This window comes from Pieris brassicae, chromosome 4, assembly GCF_905147105.1.
Source record: "Pieris brassicae chromosome 4, ilPieBrab1.1, whole genome shotgun sequence".
NCBI classification, from domain to species: domain Eukaryota; kingdom Metazoa; phylum Arthropoda; class Insecta; order Lepidoptera; family Pieridae; genus Pieris; species Pieris brassicae.
Window position 1 is genome coordinate 15,863,542 of NC_059668.1, and position 15,557 is coordinate 15,879,098.

A 15,557-nucleotide genomic window follows, 5' to 3' on the forward strand; every position below is an offset into this window, starting at 1 on the left:
ATTGCAGCGTAAGATTTACTTGATGTAGGAGAAACGGTCACTCTACACAGTTTTTATATTAATATAAATAAATAAGTACTGTAAAATATTTGTTACGTAAGTTGCAATGCAAAATGGACAAACATTATAAGCTAAGATTATTATTATCAGAGCTTATCAATATCTTAAAATTACCTTTATTACCATTATCATATAAATATAATTTTATCAATCACGAAAATACATCAACAGTATAAAAGGGAAGAATTAGATAGTAGAGTACATTGTAGCTTGAAGAAGGTAAGCCACTGGACTGCCTCATTTCTTCCTTAATCAATTTTATTACTTTATCACACTATAAAAACCTTAACCTTTTGATATATGTTTTAACCAATTTAAGAGTATATTTTTTTTCAGCAAATAAAGCAAAATGAAATTCCTCGTTCTTGGACTCGCTCTCCTCGTTGCCGGTTCATCGGCTTTCCCCGACGTTCAAGGTTTATAAATTTTAATAAATATGTTGTCTGTAAACTTAATAGATCACTAGCAAAGCATATGATAGTCTTTTTAGATAGATTTTTTAGACATAGTTGGATCCAGCATTTGGATCCAGGAAATTATCATTGTAAAATACTCTATATACAATTTATTTTAAATTAAATATGCTCAGATACGAGAACCTCTTGATATAGATCAACTACATCTAAATAAAACCATAAAAAATTGTGCTCATGTGTGCCGTATAACCCGAGGAATACCTACATTTGAGGGTTTTTAAATATTTGATGAATTGGAAGGATATTCGTATTAAACCCAAATGACTAAGCTCCCCTGAATGTTTGCTAAAAATACTGAGTTGCTCAGGTATGTAAATGATCGAATTAGAGTTCCTATATTTTACCTTCACTATTAATAACAAAAACATTATATACCATGCATTCTACATATTAATGTACCTTTACTTTAGGACGTCAGAGTGAGGGAGAATTGTTCGCTGACAACTTCAAAAAGGCTATTGAAGCTATCCAACGCTACATTGTCAGAAACAACCTAGACCCAATTGTAGTGGCAAGGGCTGACCGTACTATTGCTCGTTTCCCGTAAGTAATTTTGGACAAATTTAATATTACGTTTAAATAATTTATTTTAGTTAAAATGGAATAGTTGTCGTTTTAGCAAATGAAAATACAACACAACTTTTTCGTAACATACTCGTTGAATAGTCCCAGTTATTAATTTTACATTATGAGTGCCACACGTGTGATAGATATATTAATAGAACTAATTGATCATGAGCTTGGAAAACACTTGTCGGTTATTTAAAAGGAATGTTTACTAGAAAATATTAGATGGTCTTCTACATAAATCTTCCATGTTGGATTCCAATAATTATAATCCAAGTAAACTGTTAGGACAGTAGAGACGGTAGCAGAAGAAAGTGATGTCTTTGAAGATATCGGGGTAAAGTTTATATTTCCTTGTAGATACCTGAACGTCCGACTCTTCGTTGAAGGTCTCAACTTCAGTGGTCTCAGCGACATCGTCATCCACACCTTGGACTACTCCAACGTCTTCAGCAGATTCCGTTACGACTTAGAACTCCCTGAACTTGACTTCGTCATCGGTATGTGTCTTACGTCATTATTAGTCATATAAGATTAACGAGAAGCAGTGACCCAACTTCGCGCCAACGTATTCGGTTACGGTAACGGAGACACTCTCTTACTGGTGCTTGAGACGAAAGCTCACGATAGTGAAGACGAGTCTTGATGTTTCCTGAGAGACCCAGAACTGATGCTATTTGAGGCCAAGGCCCATAGGATAATAGTGTAATGACGCTTTATAATAATGTTCTTAAATTTGAGCAAACCAGGCGATCACTATTTTCACTGCCATTTCTTGTATTGACTTTTATAAGATCTTTGTCGTATTTTCATTTTCATCTATCATTATTATATTTTTTTTCAGCTGACTCTGGTATCACTGGCACAGTCGTTTCCACCAACGTCAATGCTAAATTGGCCGGAAAGTGAGTTTTTTTATTTAAAATATTTATAAACATACGTTTAAGTGTTATACTATATTTAAGTTAAATTAAAGATTACAAATTAATCAGTACAATCTAGACCTAACCTAGATATGGTGACAAACACTGAATAGCAAAAGTTTTATTAAAAAAATGTGCTACTACACAAGCTATAATATTTTAGATTGACTATCTCAAACGGTCGTCTTGCTGGAGAAGCATATGTCCAGTATAATGTCGTCACAGGTACTGTAACGATCACTGAGCTCGTAGCCAACCTCAGCATCAAGGCAATCAAGGTATTAAAAAAAATATTAATTGTACATGTAAACATGCTACTTTATTTATAATGCAAATAGTTCAAAACAATATTTCTCTTTGTTGTATTTTATTTTTGCCTTTCATGATTGTAAGGGATTTTATGATAACTCAATTTTTTTTAGTCTGACATCACCCTCGAACTTTTGGACAATGACCTCAGCGAATGGCTTAACAACTTACTCAACGTCAGAATCCCCAACTTCTTGGAGGAGAACGAGGTATGTGGAATAATTCATGTTATTTTAGACCAATGATATCACTTATATGTAAGAGAATATTTCAACAAAATTAAACAAGGAACCACAAAATAACAAAAAATAATAACGAATAAATAAACTTAAACCTCATTAAGAACACAAGCTGTATATTTTTAATATTTTTGTTCATTTCAGAGCGATATCAACAGAGTCCTTGCCGTTGCTATCAAGGCCATCGCCCAGTTGTACCTCGACAACAGACCAAGACCAGTCGCTTAAATCATAAGTCACCCGATTATATTAAAACTTTTTACAACATCTAAATAAAGAATATTTAAAATATTTGGTTTTTCATGTGGATGCCCTTACCCTTAATTTAAACATTAATATTTATTTGAAACGTTTACAAGATTAGAAACGCATCTCGGTCACAGAAAAATGGAACTATCCCAGCATAGCGTACATAATAATAATAAAACTTTATTCATGAAAGAAATATGAGTGACAAAATTGATCAAAAGCTAGTCCCTACACTAGGGAGACCCCTGCCCCCCAGATTACAATCAATCCGTGATACATAGTGCATGTATAAGACAATTCAAAAGAAAGAAAAAAGTCGTCTAAGACCTTAGGTGGCTCGCTGGGTCTGTGTCAGTTTTAGGAACCACAGAGTCATGCCAAAATATGTAAGGCCTCTGCAGAATCTAAAAACAAATATAAAAAAAATCCATAGATCGGAAGACTTTTTCATAAAGAATAGGCATAAAAGCGTTTACAGTCCCTCGTTTTGACGACGGGAATAAAAAACGTTTGATATTTATGGACTTTGTTAGTTATCTTAAACAGTTCGCTAAGCATTGCTCTTTGTGCACGTCTGCCAACTTAATCAGTGTACTTGTAGATGTCGCCATTCCACCAGATGCAGGTAGACAGTATGTTATATTGGACTGACATAGTGCTACGTAAATTATTCTAATAACTTCGTCCTCGGCTACTCGTTTCAGTCAATTGAAGATATACGTTAGCTTTGTGACCCTAGAAGATTGAGCTTTTCTCAAATAATATATTGGTCTATTCTAGATAGTATACTCCTAGACCTAGTACTTTCAGTGTATTCGACAACTGGACGTTAGCACGGATGTTGGTTATGCGTATGTGGGGTTTAATAACTGCTAGAGTCAATGGGCTGGAGCGATCTATTATAACGCATGAATTGGGATTTGGAAAGATTTAGACTGAGCAAATGTTCTGAAACTACTTGAAAACCCAATTTGTACCTTTCTCTGCTAAGTCGGAAACCTGTTCCAAAGTGCTGGTATGAAATTTAATAGAATCATATCATCGGGTTTTCCGTTGTCTAGTGGTAGATTGCACAGGTCGTTAAAATATATTAAAAATAGAGTAGGTGTCAGCGCGCTGCCTTGTGGTACTCCAAATGTGACGTAAACGTCACGTAACTTAACATTGTAGTCAGGACTGCAATCGCTATAGCTATTGGGAGTAGCAGAGTACCGTCGCAGTTGGCGTCTAAGGAATATGCCTCATTATGCACTTTTTTTTAATAAGTTAATATTGAATAAACAAACATGCATATTTTGATTTTTACTTTCTTTAAATACTTTTATCGATATTACCCAAGAACGAGGCTACTTTCTTGTCAGTTATTATTATTTGCGATAATATGAAGCATTACCTTTCTTGAATACATTGAGGTTTAGTTTTAAAGTAATACAAGCGTCACTCTGAGCTCACAACTACTCTGGGGACGTAAACAAAAAGGACGATAATGTATCATGTCACTACTCAACGCAACTAGACATGCTGTTGACCAATCACAATTTAATCTAATCTAGTCTAACGTTTTACAATTTCATCTGCTCAAATGTCGAACTTCGATCACCGACTGTGCACCAATGAATTGTCAGTTTATGCTCACACTTAACACTCGCTCGTACGGTGAAGGAAAACATCCTGCAAGAATTGCCCTACTTAGACTCCAATAGCCGATGGCGTGTGACAGACATAGAAAGCCCAGACCGAGGGTTATATCCACTGTTCTTTATGCCTAAAAATAATTACATAAAATTTAATGTATCTCGCCTAGTAACGAATTAAACCGTATGTATGTACCAGAAAATTTATAAGATATATAGTATGTCGTATATTATAATTAATAAGAGGAAATCAATCAATAAAGTCAATCGATTATTATCTGTATAAAAAACAAATGAACGGAAGTCTAATCAGGAATAAATTGCTATCGCTTTTTTATCAAATCTATGAAATACCGATGTAACTGCCAGTATGTTCTTTATAATAAATATAAAGATTAATTTTAGATAAAAATAAAAAAATAAAAATTAAATATACATTATATTATTAACAAGTGGTATAAGCTAAACATAAATAGGACTGGATCAATGCCTATTGGGCCGTTTAAGTATTACATAAGCAGATTTACTGTAATTTATCTCAACCAGTGGCAGCTCCACTATCACGGGTTGTTTCCCTGAAACACTAACAAAAACTAACTAAACCGGGCCGTTTTTTTATTGATAAAAAATGCTCAATAATGCAGCTTAATTTATGTCTTTAAATACAATCAGTTGTTTACGTGATTTACAATTTTTTGGTTGTTAACTTAAATCACACCACTCTTGTTGTCTCTATATAAATAATATTCTCTTATTATGGGCCCGAATTCACTTTTATATATCTACCGTTCGAAACACACTGGTGATTGGCCGTCAGTCTCTTGGAGCGTGTGTCATATGCAATTCTTTAGCCATCGCTATCTGTATTGCCCCATCATACTAAATTGCAGGAGGTGGTACCGGTCAAGTAGCAACACACGGCCCAGGTATGCAGCATTCTGTTGCCGATGAGGAGGATGAGTCGCTCGCAAGCAATTAATTAAAAAAAATTGTTTAAAAACAATACAATTCTGGGTTAACGTATATTGAGTTACGGATAAACATTTATAAATTATTATATATGTTAATTGATGGCTTTTCTTAAAATGAACTTTTGTAAAATGTATGCACCCATAACATAATTGTGCAGTGTTGCCTAGTGGATTCAGGGTGCGACTCTCATCCCTGAGGATGACCTCATATGAATGTTCGATCCCTGACTGTACACTTCCTTTCTATGTGCGCGTTTTACATTCGCTCAAACAGTGAAGGAAAACATCGTGAGAAAGCTGGCTTGCTTAAGAGCCTGAAAGTCGATAGTGTGTGTCAGGCACTAAAGGCTGATCACCTACTTGCCTATAAGATTGACAAGAAACCAACACAGAAATCTGTGGCCCAGACCTAAGAAAGATTTTTTTTTAACAAAATTGTGTCAAAATTAAAGCACCCGTAACAATTGCATTTGAAAAGTGTTCGATTTTGGAAATGAACAACTACAATGTTATATATTAAAATAAATGCAATACACAATATTATGAGTACATAATTTATTACATAAAACTGTTTTTGAAATTGTCGTCATAATGTTATCTGAATGTTCGATTCCGGTTCCAAATATTGTTAATAATAAATGCATATTATTGTAATTTATTAATGATTAGCTGTGCGCCCCTGTATTATTTGCATTAATTGAGAATCGCCTTGCGAAATTATTTTGAAAATATATCCATTACAATAAAATTATATGTTTTGTGCAAAATTGATATATTATTTATTCGGATAAGAAATAAAAACATTTTATCAATATGGTCAATTTTTAGGTAGCAATTAGATATTTTTAGTATAGTATAAAAGGCAGACGGGTCAAGGGCAAGAAGCCTCCCTGATTTTAAATGATATCGCCCTCGAAGGACACTGTCAATAGTGCCACGAGTGGGTCTTTTAATCAATTACTTTTTTTTCTTAATGGGCCTTCGGAAATACTTCAGCTGGTACATAGTGGTGATGAGCGGCAAAAACTTTAATAACGCTCAGAGAAGTATGGTTTTAGTACACGCTTACATGTTTCTTATAACATAATTTTAACAACTAGCGCCATCTAAAGACGAGATAATGAATATTGGCGATATGACGTAAATTGGGATTCTCAAATGCCCAATGTATATAAATAATTTAGAAAAAAATAACAATGTTTACGGGGTATCATTTGTGAATTACATAACAATTAATGATGATAATTAATATCAAAGATTAAGAATGTATGTAAAATGGATTAATGCTAAGTTATCAGATTACACCCAGCTATACAAAACGTATAAAAGTTGAGACTTTTTTTGTATGCACCATTAAGTGCTTGCACAAGGTAAGTTAAAGATCAATTTGAAATTCGAATTCTTTTGAACTTAGATTTAAGCTTATTTTGTCTTCATATACGAAATATATATCTATTTCTATTAAAATTTTATAATTACGTCCACATTTTTAATTGCTATTGTTTTAATGTATATTATCAAAAATTAAATGTGTTAAATTTTACATGTACTAAAAGAAAAATCAGATAAAATAAATAATAACAGTAAAGTATGGTCAAATTCAATTAAAGGGTATCATTACATGCCGGTTACTGATTTTAACTTACAGTCAGACAAGATGAAATTCCTTGTATTCGGACTCGCTCTACTCGTCGCCGGAGCCTCGGCTTTCCCCGAAGCTCAGGTTTCTGAGCTCCAAGGTATGTGTGAATTACGTACAAATATTTTTCTCTCTTTATATAACGCATCTGAATTTTTGTTTTAATTTTATAGTTAATAATATGTAATTAGAATGAAGAGGGAATCTCTTTATAGAAATTTCAGTATTCAAATGGTTTTGATGTATTTAATGTACATGAATACATTGATAAATGTTCGAATTGCCTGCACAATTCGTTCAGTAATCTCTGCAAGGATTACTTCATTTGTGATGCATGTCTAGAAATTTCTATAATGATATTAATTAGCTAGAATTAATAATGTTCATGATTATTTCCTAACCGTAAACACAGAGATTTTAATATACATATATCTACCTAAAATAGGTGCTGATTGTTTTTAATATTTTATAATAGATAATGGTTTTCAGGGCGCGATTTTGCTGGCAACGTGAGAAGCATCATTGAGCTTCTTCGTCAGCTGATCATGGACAACAATTTTGACCCATTCATTCTAGAGCGCCGTGAACGCGAAGTAGTCTTGCTACCGTAAGTATTGTGCAATTCATTTTGATGATAGACAATCAGCTCAACATTACCACATGAGTATTCCAATGTGGAACTTGCGTACATAAACACCGTAGTCGGGTCGGCCGCTACACTGTACTTAGATCTCTTAGATTTAGATTCAATGGTAATCTTTCGAGCAAAAAGAGAAATGATACATGTAGTTGATTTTTTTGTCATATAATTAAATAAAGTCATCAATCTTAAGCAACAATTATACCAATTGATGCAAAATTAAGATTATACAGAAATAGATAACTGTTGTTATATAACATTATACATTCACACACAAATCCACACATACCATTCGTACAATACACATATTTATTACACACATCGTATATAATTTTTGTTTCTAATGTTGAATGTTTGAATTATTTACAGTTACGTAAACCTCCAATACTTGGTGGAAGAACTAGAGATCACTGGTGCCAGCAACATTGTAATCAACAAATTGGACTACTCTAACATCTTCAGCCGATTCCGTTACGACTTAGAACTCCCCGAGCTCGCATTCAGCCTCGGTAAGTGTGTGTAATGTGTAATGACTCAATATCAGAACAATATTGGTAAAATACCAATTGAGGAAAAGATTCACCTAATGTTTGTAACTTTTAGATTTTCTTTAGTTTCCGTTAATGTTGTAAAGCTTAAATATGGTTTCTTTCTTTGTAGGAAATGCCAAAATCAATGGTTTGTTGCTATCCCGAAACCTGAACTCCGAACTCGCTGGCTCGTAAGATTCAATACCTTTTTTTACAGTTTTCTTAACAGTTAACTTAGTACCAGTTATAAAACAGATATGTCATTTATTGATGTCATGATTATGCAAGTAAGTGTTTTTTTTTTGTAATGTATATAGCCTGAAGATCTCCGGAGTCCGTCTTGCCGGTGAAGCTTACGTGACGATTGACATTCTTGCTGGTGGTACCATCAACATTGACTCCCTCGAAGCTCGTTTTGACCTTGCAGGACTTGAGGTGATTTTCGTATTACTCAGCTTAGACATTCCACTGATATTGATGAAATTTAACAAGTATCAATCAAATTATATTTTTGAACTCTACAATATTATATCTACTACTCAAGTAACTGAAATAAATTCTTGTTTTAAGTAGGACTATGCTTACTATAAAATTATAATACTTTTTAGGCTGAAATTGAAGTCACCGTACAAGAAAACGATCTAAGTGAACGTGTTAACGTTTTCATCAACGAAAGAATCCCTGCCTGGATCAAGGACAACGAGGTAATAATAATCTAAATTGATTGAAATACTTATATGGAGGGTGGTCAAAACTTTGTTTGCGAATATATTAATTGGTATTTAATAAAACATGTAGGTGATAAGCCTGACACAGAAGGCACACTAAAACATTATCAGATCATACCTAGGACCTCAGGATCATAATAGCTTAGATTATAACTACGAATATATTATAAAACTGTCTTTTGTTAACTTGAGTGCTAATTAATATGACCTGTACAACCGCTTTATAGCAGTCGTGGTCTGGGCCTTGCGACATTTGCCTTTATATTAGTTAGAGAAGAAAATTAACTTCAATTATCGTAATTTGTATTATCATATTTGTAGTATAAGGTTGGATTTTACAATGATAATACTTATTTTAATCGTGTTTGTCCGTAACGTTAAACATAAGTTGTAATATGATCAATTACAGTATACAGTTGTTTGACCTACCCCACTTGTTATAAGTTTTTTAAAAGCGTATTTCTAATAAATAATTTTGTTTCAGAATGACATAAACCGTGTCCTCGCAACTGTCATCAGGACCGTTGCTCAGTACCTCCTGAACCGTTGATTGTTCTTGTCTGTACGAAATATATGATAGTGATCCATTTTGTGTTTTTTATTAGAAGCAGTTTAAATTCCGCTTTACTTTTAGTAGTAAGTTAAAGTCATCCTGAGTTCAATTCCTGACACTTAATTTAAGTATCACAATTATTACAATCTCCAAAGTAGAATTTAAAAAGACTATATAGACAATATATTCAATTATTATTCATTGATAATTACCGAATTTGACAAACTCGACAATAGTGTTGTCATTTATCACCATTTTCAAGCAATGAAGTATATTAGCTATTGAAGTAATTAATATTTGTTAGCAATTATCAACAATATTTTCACCACCAAGTATTAATATTAAAACGTTGGTAATATATATGTATGTATGGCATGCAAGATATAATAATTGAAAGTAAGTATTCCTAAAATAGCGTTTAACAGATATTATACATATATATTTGATTATTTCCTGATACAAAGTATAATGGATTTAGAACCCTCAAGTCTTGATGCCTCGGCAACAAAGGAGTGGCGACACAAAATTATTTTCCAAAAGACATGGACTTCTTTTTTCAGTCGAGTTTTCGAATAAATAGTTTATTATAAAACCAAGTATATTATATTATTTGATTATTTGTTAATGCAAATTCTTTAAGTAAACAATACGATTTAACGAATTGCAGATTTGTAATATAATTTCTGATGTAAAAATAGACTGGGTTTCATCTGAATTATAAAAACCATATTTCAGAATATTAAATGGTGACTATAGAACCTATACAGATTATTATTTTTATTTCTGTAAATATTAGCTTTAAAAATTTAATTTAAACTTCTCTATGTAAGATGGCGTTGCACTAGTCCCTATGATGTACCATGCTTGTAAACACGTAAATGAATATCAATGTTTTTGCTTTTACATTTTATCGTTCTTAAATTTCACAAATACAAGTATCATCACGTCTGTTTTGAGTCATGTGACTGACGTGACGTGGATTTTTGATAAATCCATTCTTTTTTACTCCTTATTATATTATTCCATAAACCATTTTTTATACGAATTACTCTCAATAATAGTCTAATTTTCATACTAATAAAGAGTATCAAGCCAATAAACGTAAAATTTGTGTTAGGAGAGGACAATCATTCTCCTCCCCAATAATATAGCCGGATCAATCCAATCGCTTTGTCATGTGACATGAAGTATTGCGGGATTGAAATTAAGAGGGCGTAAGATAAAATATATCTTTAAACTTTAGTCGATACTGGGTTCTCTATTTTCTACAAGATTAGTATCCTTGATGTTTACTGTTCGTTGCTTGTATCTTTGCAAAATATTCAGCGATTCGAATTATTAAGAATTAGTTCTTGAGTAATTATGCGTTACCCAGTATTGAATTAAAAATTACAATTCCATTATTTTAACTTAGTATTTTTACTAAAACTCTTTCAGATATTATAGCATGAAAAGCGTTTCCTGATTTGTCTTATAAAATGAAACCTGATGAACTGCAATCGGAAGAAAAAGTCACAGGAGACGTCATAGGAGATACCGCCTATAGTGAACGGTTTGTTTTAAAGATTTTGTTAAAATTGGCCAACCTCGACACGCTTAAAGACGAAATACTCGATCAGGCTTTTGAAGAAGACTTGTGCACCCTTTGGGACATGACAGCAGAAAGAGATGTGGTTCTATTTCTTCTACAGCATGATGTTCTTAATCTCCTTAGTTTTGCTTGGCCTATCATTGAAACACCACGCATTGCAGAAATTGTGGTTGGCATGATTGCAAATATGTGCTGCCAAAAGGAAGCTGTGATAAAACTACTTAAACTTGTGCCATTTGTGAAATCTCTCATAGAATGTATCAAAGGCAATGATAGTTTAATCCTAATTCAATTATTGCGTCTCATAAACTCAAGTCTTTTCCTTGCAAGTAGCGATAACATTCAAATTTGGTTAAGATTATTTATAGAAGTTGGCTACTCTAAGCATTTATATTTCATTCTAAAGAACTCTTCACAGAAGGACCTACTTATTAATGCATTAGAAAATTTAAATACTATTTGCACATATTGTAATATAGAAGAACTGTGGTCAGATTTCTTTGGACATTTTGTAAGTGTTGAAGCTCTGGAAAGTGTAATCATAGGATATATTGAGATTACTGAAACACATAGAGATTTATGTGAGAAGGAACAATTTGAACGGATACTGCTTATAAGTATACAAATAATTTTGAACCTAGTTGGTTTCGACAAGTCTGTTTCTATTTTTAATAACAACAAAAATGATGCACTAAAAATGATAACAATTACATTCCAATATTATGAAAACAAACTTGTCAACTGCAAGGAAATTGATATGGATCTTGTGGACATAGTTGGTTCTACAATTTCTGTTATTAATGCTTTGAAAATAATCGAAATAAGTGAGCTTGATGACTATTTCATGCAAAGCTATAAAATGTGGAAAACTTTACACTACATGGTTGATGGTCAGCAAGTCACTGAAAATGATCATGAAGATTTGGTTAATGTTTCTAAAGAACTTCAAACTTCATTAAGTACTTTAATGTTTGTGTATATGGAAAAATGTAATGAAGACAATTTACTTAAGGCTTTAGATGAAATGAATCATGACTTTGATGATGTCGCATCATTTATTGAAAATAAATGTATTTTAAATTTAGTCACAGAAAGAGTTTCTACTTATCAAACAAGGTTAAAGGAAATTGTTGATTGTTAACTAAAATTTTGAAACCCAGCCCAACCATGTTTTTGTTAACTGTTCCAAATACTTCCTGGACACTTTTTCTAAATATAATTATGAATCCAATATTGGTTTTTATTTATAACTGGTATATAATTTATCTATAAATTAAAGATATGTGAATTATGAGAATGCTATAAAATACTTAGTCCAATAAGTACTTTTAGCTCTCAGCTAAGCCAATATGTTCTGATAATATTATGCCAATGATACACTATTAGAGTGGATAGATAAGGTCAGATACATCAGTATGAATGTTATCCTAGGGTACCTTCAGCTAAGTAATCCGTAATAACTATGTTAAGTAATTTTGCACATCAATCAATTTCTGTTTAAATGTTTGTTTATACCACCAGTTACTTTAGATTTGTAAAACGTTTATAATCATTTATTATGTAAGAAAGATACAAAAAAAATATTTCTAAAATAAAAACAGCACAATATGTATGGGATTATATATTTTGTAGACATAAAGCAACATTCACATTACAATAAACGAGTTCTACCGTCGCCATTTAGCGGAGTATAAACTATTCGAATGTAACAGTACGTAATTCGTAACAGCGCACTAACATTCACTCAGCTCGAACATTCAACATCACAATACTGAAAGGGAGAACGAATAACTTTATACTTTACATGTACTTAATCTAACTAACCACGAGCCTACGTGCCTCCCGAACGGAGCAAAACGCACAATTTTAAATATCAATTCGTAAATAGACATATCGATATAGAATAAAAACAGGATAAAGACTAGACTTTACACTGATTAACGACAAATAGCTAACAGCAATAAACCGCGTCTCCACGGCAAACAATGTCGCCATAAACTCAAACAATTGAGCGAAACAATAATTTCCCTGACGCGAACTGTGACCGATCACGTTTCGCAAACGCAGAAATTAATATACAATTAATCATTACTCGTTACCTACAATAAATTACATAAATAATCTGAATTTAAAAACAAGTCTTAGGCTTCAAACATGCCCAAGGCATGGCAACACCCGGCTCTCCTACCCTACCGTCTTTATTACGACTGCCATTTTATAGATCATAATAAATAAAAAATAATAAGACAACAATATTTACAGATTCGTAGACAAGCCGCGGGCCATATGAACGCAACCCCTTTGTACTGACAGGGATATGTAATAGAATTTATAGTTTGTCCTCTAAACACTTTTAATTACGTTAAGTAATATTATAAAACTGGAAAAATTTCGACGAACCTTTGGCGAAAATACACTCAATATATGTCAAAATTTATTTTAAATTTAACATTACACAGCTCGTGTAAAACATGCGAATAGCGACAATACCAAACCGGCCACGTTACTCCGTTGGTCCGTTTTTGGCACTTTTCTCACCAACACAGACCCAATAATACTTTCAATTAATTTGGAACTGTTATAAAGAACTACCGTAAAGTGTTGATTTAACCAGAAACCATAATACTTATTAAATCGCATTTCTCTTACAGCAGTCCCGAGTCTGTTATGCGAATGTAGCTACTAATGCCATTATAATATATTGATAAAATCTACAAGCTTCAACGATATGTTTGACCAAATACAGTGATTTGTGCGTGAATCAACGTTAGAAATTTACCTCAAAACATTCGCTAACAGACAACAATAAACATCTTTGGTACATTTTGTGAGCAAAGAGTCACGCCTAAAAAGCCTTAAGCGATAATTTATTAAATACTGTCGTTGCCAATTAAACCACGCGGTACACATGCTTAGCGGACCTTATTTTCACTGGAATGTTCAGTTCACAATCCCACGACTAGGCCCAACAAATATTGCTTTACAATAAGCGTAATACATCCGAGTAGGTACGATACATACGTTTTGTACTTACATACGTCTAAAGAAACAACCTAGAGTCCCCGTTTCGTTGTCTTGTTCGGACAGCTGTGTTGCGATAACTACGGGGTACAATAAATAGGAATACATCTACACAGTCTGTTAGGCGGCAAGGGGTGATCAATAAATCGCATTTCGAGCCGATCCAATACTGAAATAACGCTCAAAATGTCTAACAAACATGAAATCTATTGACGACCTCGACCGGCATTGCCAAAAAGTACATCGAATTTACAAACACTATCACTCAATGAACAATCGAGATTACGTTACTCCTTCAGGACCGTTGTCCTTACGCGCCCGCAAAGCCGTACACTTCCAAAACGCGGATCTCGAAGTCTCCCGAGGGGCAGAGTGGAGGGTTGTTGAAGGTAGAGCAGCGATCCGTCTTGCCGTATCTGATGTTTTCATCCATCCATATAGCTTGACCGTCTCTGGAATATCAAATTAGTATTATTCATTTTACAATTAGGTATATAATATTTATTTATTTTAAATATTTTATATAATAACAACAACGCAACGAGGTAAAAAACCACACATCCCTCGGTCCTTAGAGAGATTAATAGTACCAAAACCCAGATATCCCAGCCATAATCCCCGCTTTAAACAAACTGATTTAGATGGTAGACATAGTTCTATCAATTTCTATACATAAAACTGAAATCCAAATCGTATTAAAGGTACACTTGACATTAGTGAATCGTATGTTTATTTATTTACTAAAAGGTGTGCTCTGTATTGTAGGATTAGTTAATTTTTGAAATCTTATGTCTAAACGTAGTTTGAGAAACCACACTCCCGGTGAAATTTCCCATCTACTCACCCCCCACCAATAGTAATCATAGTATTATCAGCGGCCATGAAAAGCGAGCTGGCGTGTGTGGTCTTCGAGTCACCGTCATTGTTTTCTGCCGCACAACCGACCCAAGGATATTTAGCTCGAACTGGATGCAAACTGGAAATACGTATGTTTTTACTAACCCTCCGCCTATGGTGATCATTTTCGAGTCTGCCGCCATAAAAAGTTCGGAGCCGTGAGCTACTCGTTGGTCTTCCTTGCCATCTCCGGCTGAACACCCAACCCAAGGGTATTTTGCGCGCTCAGGGTAAAGGCTGTAAGCGAATGGTAGTGTCACACACAACGGAAAGGTGCTGCCAGTAATTTTAATTTCTTTGGCTTTACAATTTTATTTTAATTCTGAACCATATAAATAATATATTATATATGTTAACAAATATATTTTAAAATGCCAAAGTTGTTTGGTAGAAAAAAAATTGAATGGGAAATTCCTTGGTGAAGTAATGTAAACAAAGAACATTGTTTACTTTTATTGATACTCTGTGTATTAAATACGTCAGTATAGAAACGTTTTGACGTTATCTTATCATAGTTCTTTAATATATTC

At 33.3% G+C, this 15,557-nt stretch overlaps 4 protein-coding genes across 11 annotated transcripts in view; 3 read left to right on the top strand and 1 right to left on the bottom strand.

The window, feature by feature from the left end:
- Positions 1-390: 390 nt before the first annotated feature.
- LOC123709094 lies at positions 391-2,865 on the top strand. Its single transcript, XM_045660210.1, has 7 exons — positions 391-476; positions 947-1,079; positions 1,464-1,603; positions 1,948-2,008; positions 2,190-2,304; positions 2,449-2,544; positions 2,719-2,865. Exons 1-7 carry the CDS (start codon positions 410-412, stop codon positions 2,800-2,802), a joined length of 696 nt encoding a protein of 231 aa, XP_045516166.1. The 5' UTR covers positions 391-409; the 3' UTR covers positions 2,803-2,865.
- A 4,154-nt stretch (positions 2,866-7,019) lies between these two features.
- LOC123709093 lies at positions 7,020-9,553 on the top strand. Its single transcript, XM_045660209.1, has 7 exons — positions 7,020-7,167; positions 7,557-7,674; positions 8,077-8,216; positions 8,368-8,428; positions 8,555-8,672; positions 8,846-8,941; positions 9,450-9,553. The coding sequence occupies exons 1-7, from the start codon at positions 7,050-7,052 to the stop codon at positions 9,513-9,515; spliced, it is 717 nt and encodes a 238-aa protein (XP_045516165.1). The 5' UTR covers positions 7,020-7,049; the 3' UTR covers positions 9,516-9,553.
- A 1,008-nt stretch (positions 9,554-10,561) lies between these two features.
- LOC123708969 lies at positions 10,562-12,332 on the top strand. 2 transcript variants are annotated; one of them, XM_045660023.1, is made up of 2 exons: positions 10,562-10,732; positions 10,956-12,332. In XM_045660023.1, the coding sequence occupies exon 2, from the start codon at positions 10,997-10,999 to the stop codon at positions 12,248-12,250; it is 1,254 nt and encodes a 417-aa protein (XP_045515979.1). In that variant the 5' UTR covers positions 10,562-10,732; positions 10,956-10,996; the 3' UTR covers positions 12,251-12,332. The 2 variants fall into 2 exon arrangements, with proteins under 2 accessions (XP_045515979.1, XP_045515978.1); XM_045660022.1 differs by lacking the exon at positions 10,562-10,732 and adding an exon at positions 10,748-10,874.
- Positions 12,333-12,715: 383 nt separating this feature from the next.
- LOC123709125 (GTPase-activating protein skywalker) overlaps positions 12,716-15,557 on the bottom strand; it is a 58,356-nt gene continuing 55,514 nt past the window's right edge. For 6 of the 7 annotated variants that reach the window (XM_045660263.1, XM_045660261.1, XM_045660264.1 and 3 more), the window contains 2 exons: positions 15,133-15,264; positions 12,716-14,582 (listed from right to left, as the gene is read on the bottom strand). In XM_045660263.1, coding sequence (XP_045516219.1) covers positions 14,441-14,582; positions 15,133-15,264 — 274 coding nt within the window. In that variant the 3' untranslated portion in view covers positions 12,716-14,440. Of the gene's footprint in view, positions 14,583-14,974; positions 15,107-15,132; positions 15,265-15,557 lie in introns of all 7 variants that reach the window. The other variant, XM_045660262.1, reaches the window with a different exon arrangement.

Coding starts and splice junctions, on each gene's coding strand:
- LOC123709094 (XM_045660210.1), top strand. CDS start 410: ATGAAATTCCTCGTTCTTGGACTCGCTCTCCTCGTTGCCGGTTCATCG. Junction 1,080..1,463: donor CGTACTATTGCTCGTTTCCC/GTAAGTAATTTT, acceptor ATTTCCTTGTAG/ATACCTGAACGTCCGACTCT. Junction 2,009..2,189: donor AATGCTAAATTGGCCGGAAA/GTGAGTTTTTTT, acceptor ATAATATTTTAG/ATTGACTATCTCAAACGGTC.
- LOC123709093 (XM_045660209.1), top strand. CDS start 7,050: ATGCCGGTTACTGATTTTAACTTACAGTCAGACAAGATGAAATTCCTT. Junction 8,673..8,845: donor TTGACCTTGCAGGACTTGAG/GTGATTTTCGTA, acceptor AATACTTTTTAG/GCTGAAATTGAAGTCACCGT. Junction 8,942..9,449: donor CCTGGATCAAGGACAACGAG/GTAATAATAATC, acceptor ATTTTGTTTCAG/AATGACATAAACCGTGTCCT.
- LOC123708969 (XM_045660023.1), top strand. CDS start 10,997: ATGAAACCTGATGAACTGCAATCGGAAGAAAAAGTCACAGGAGACGTC.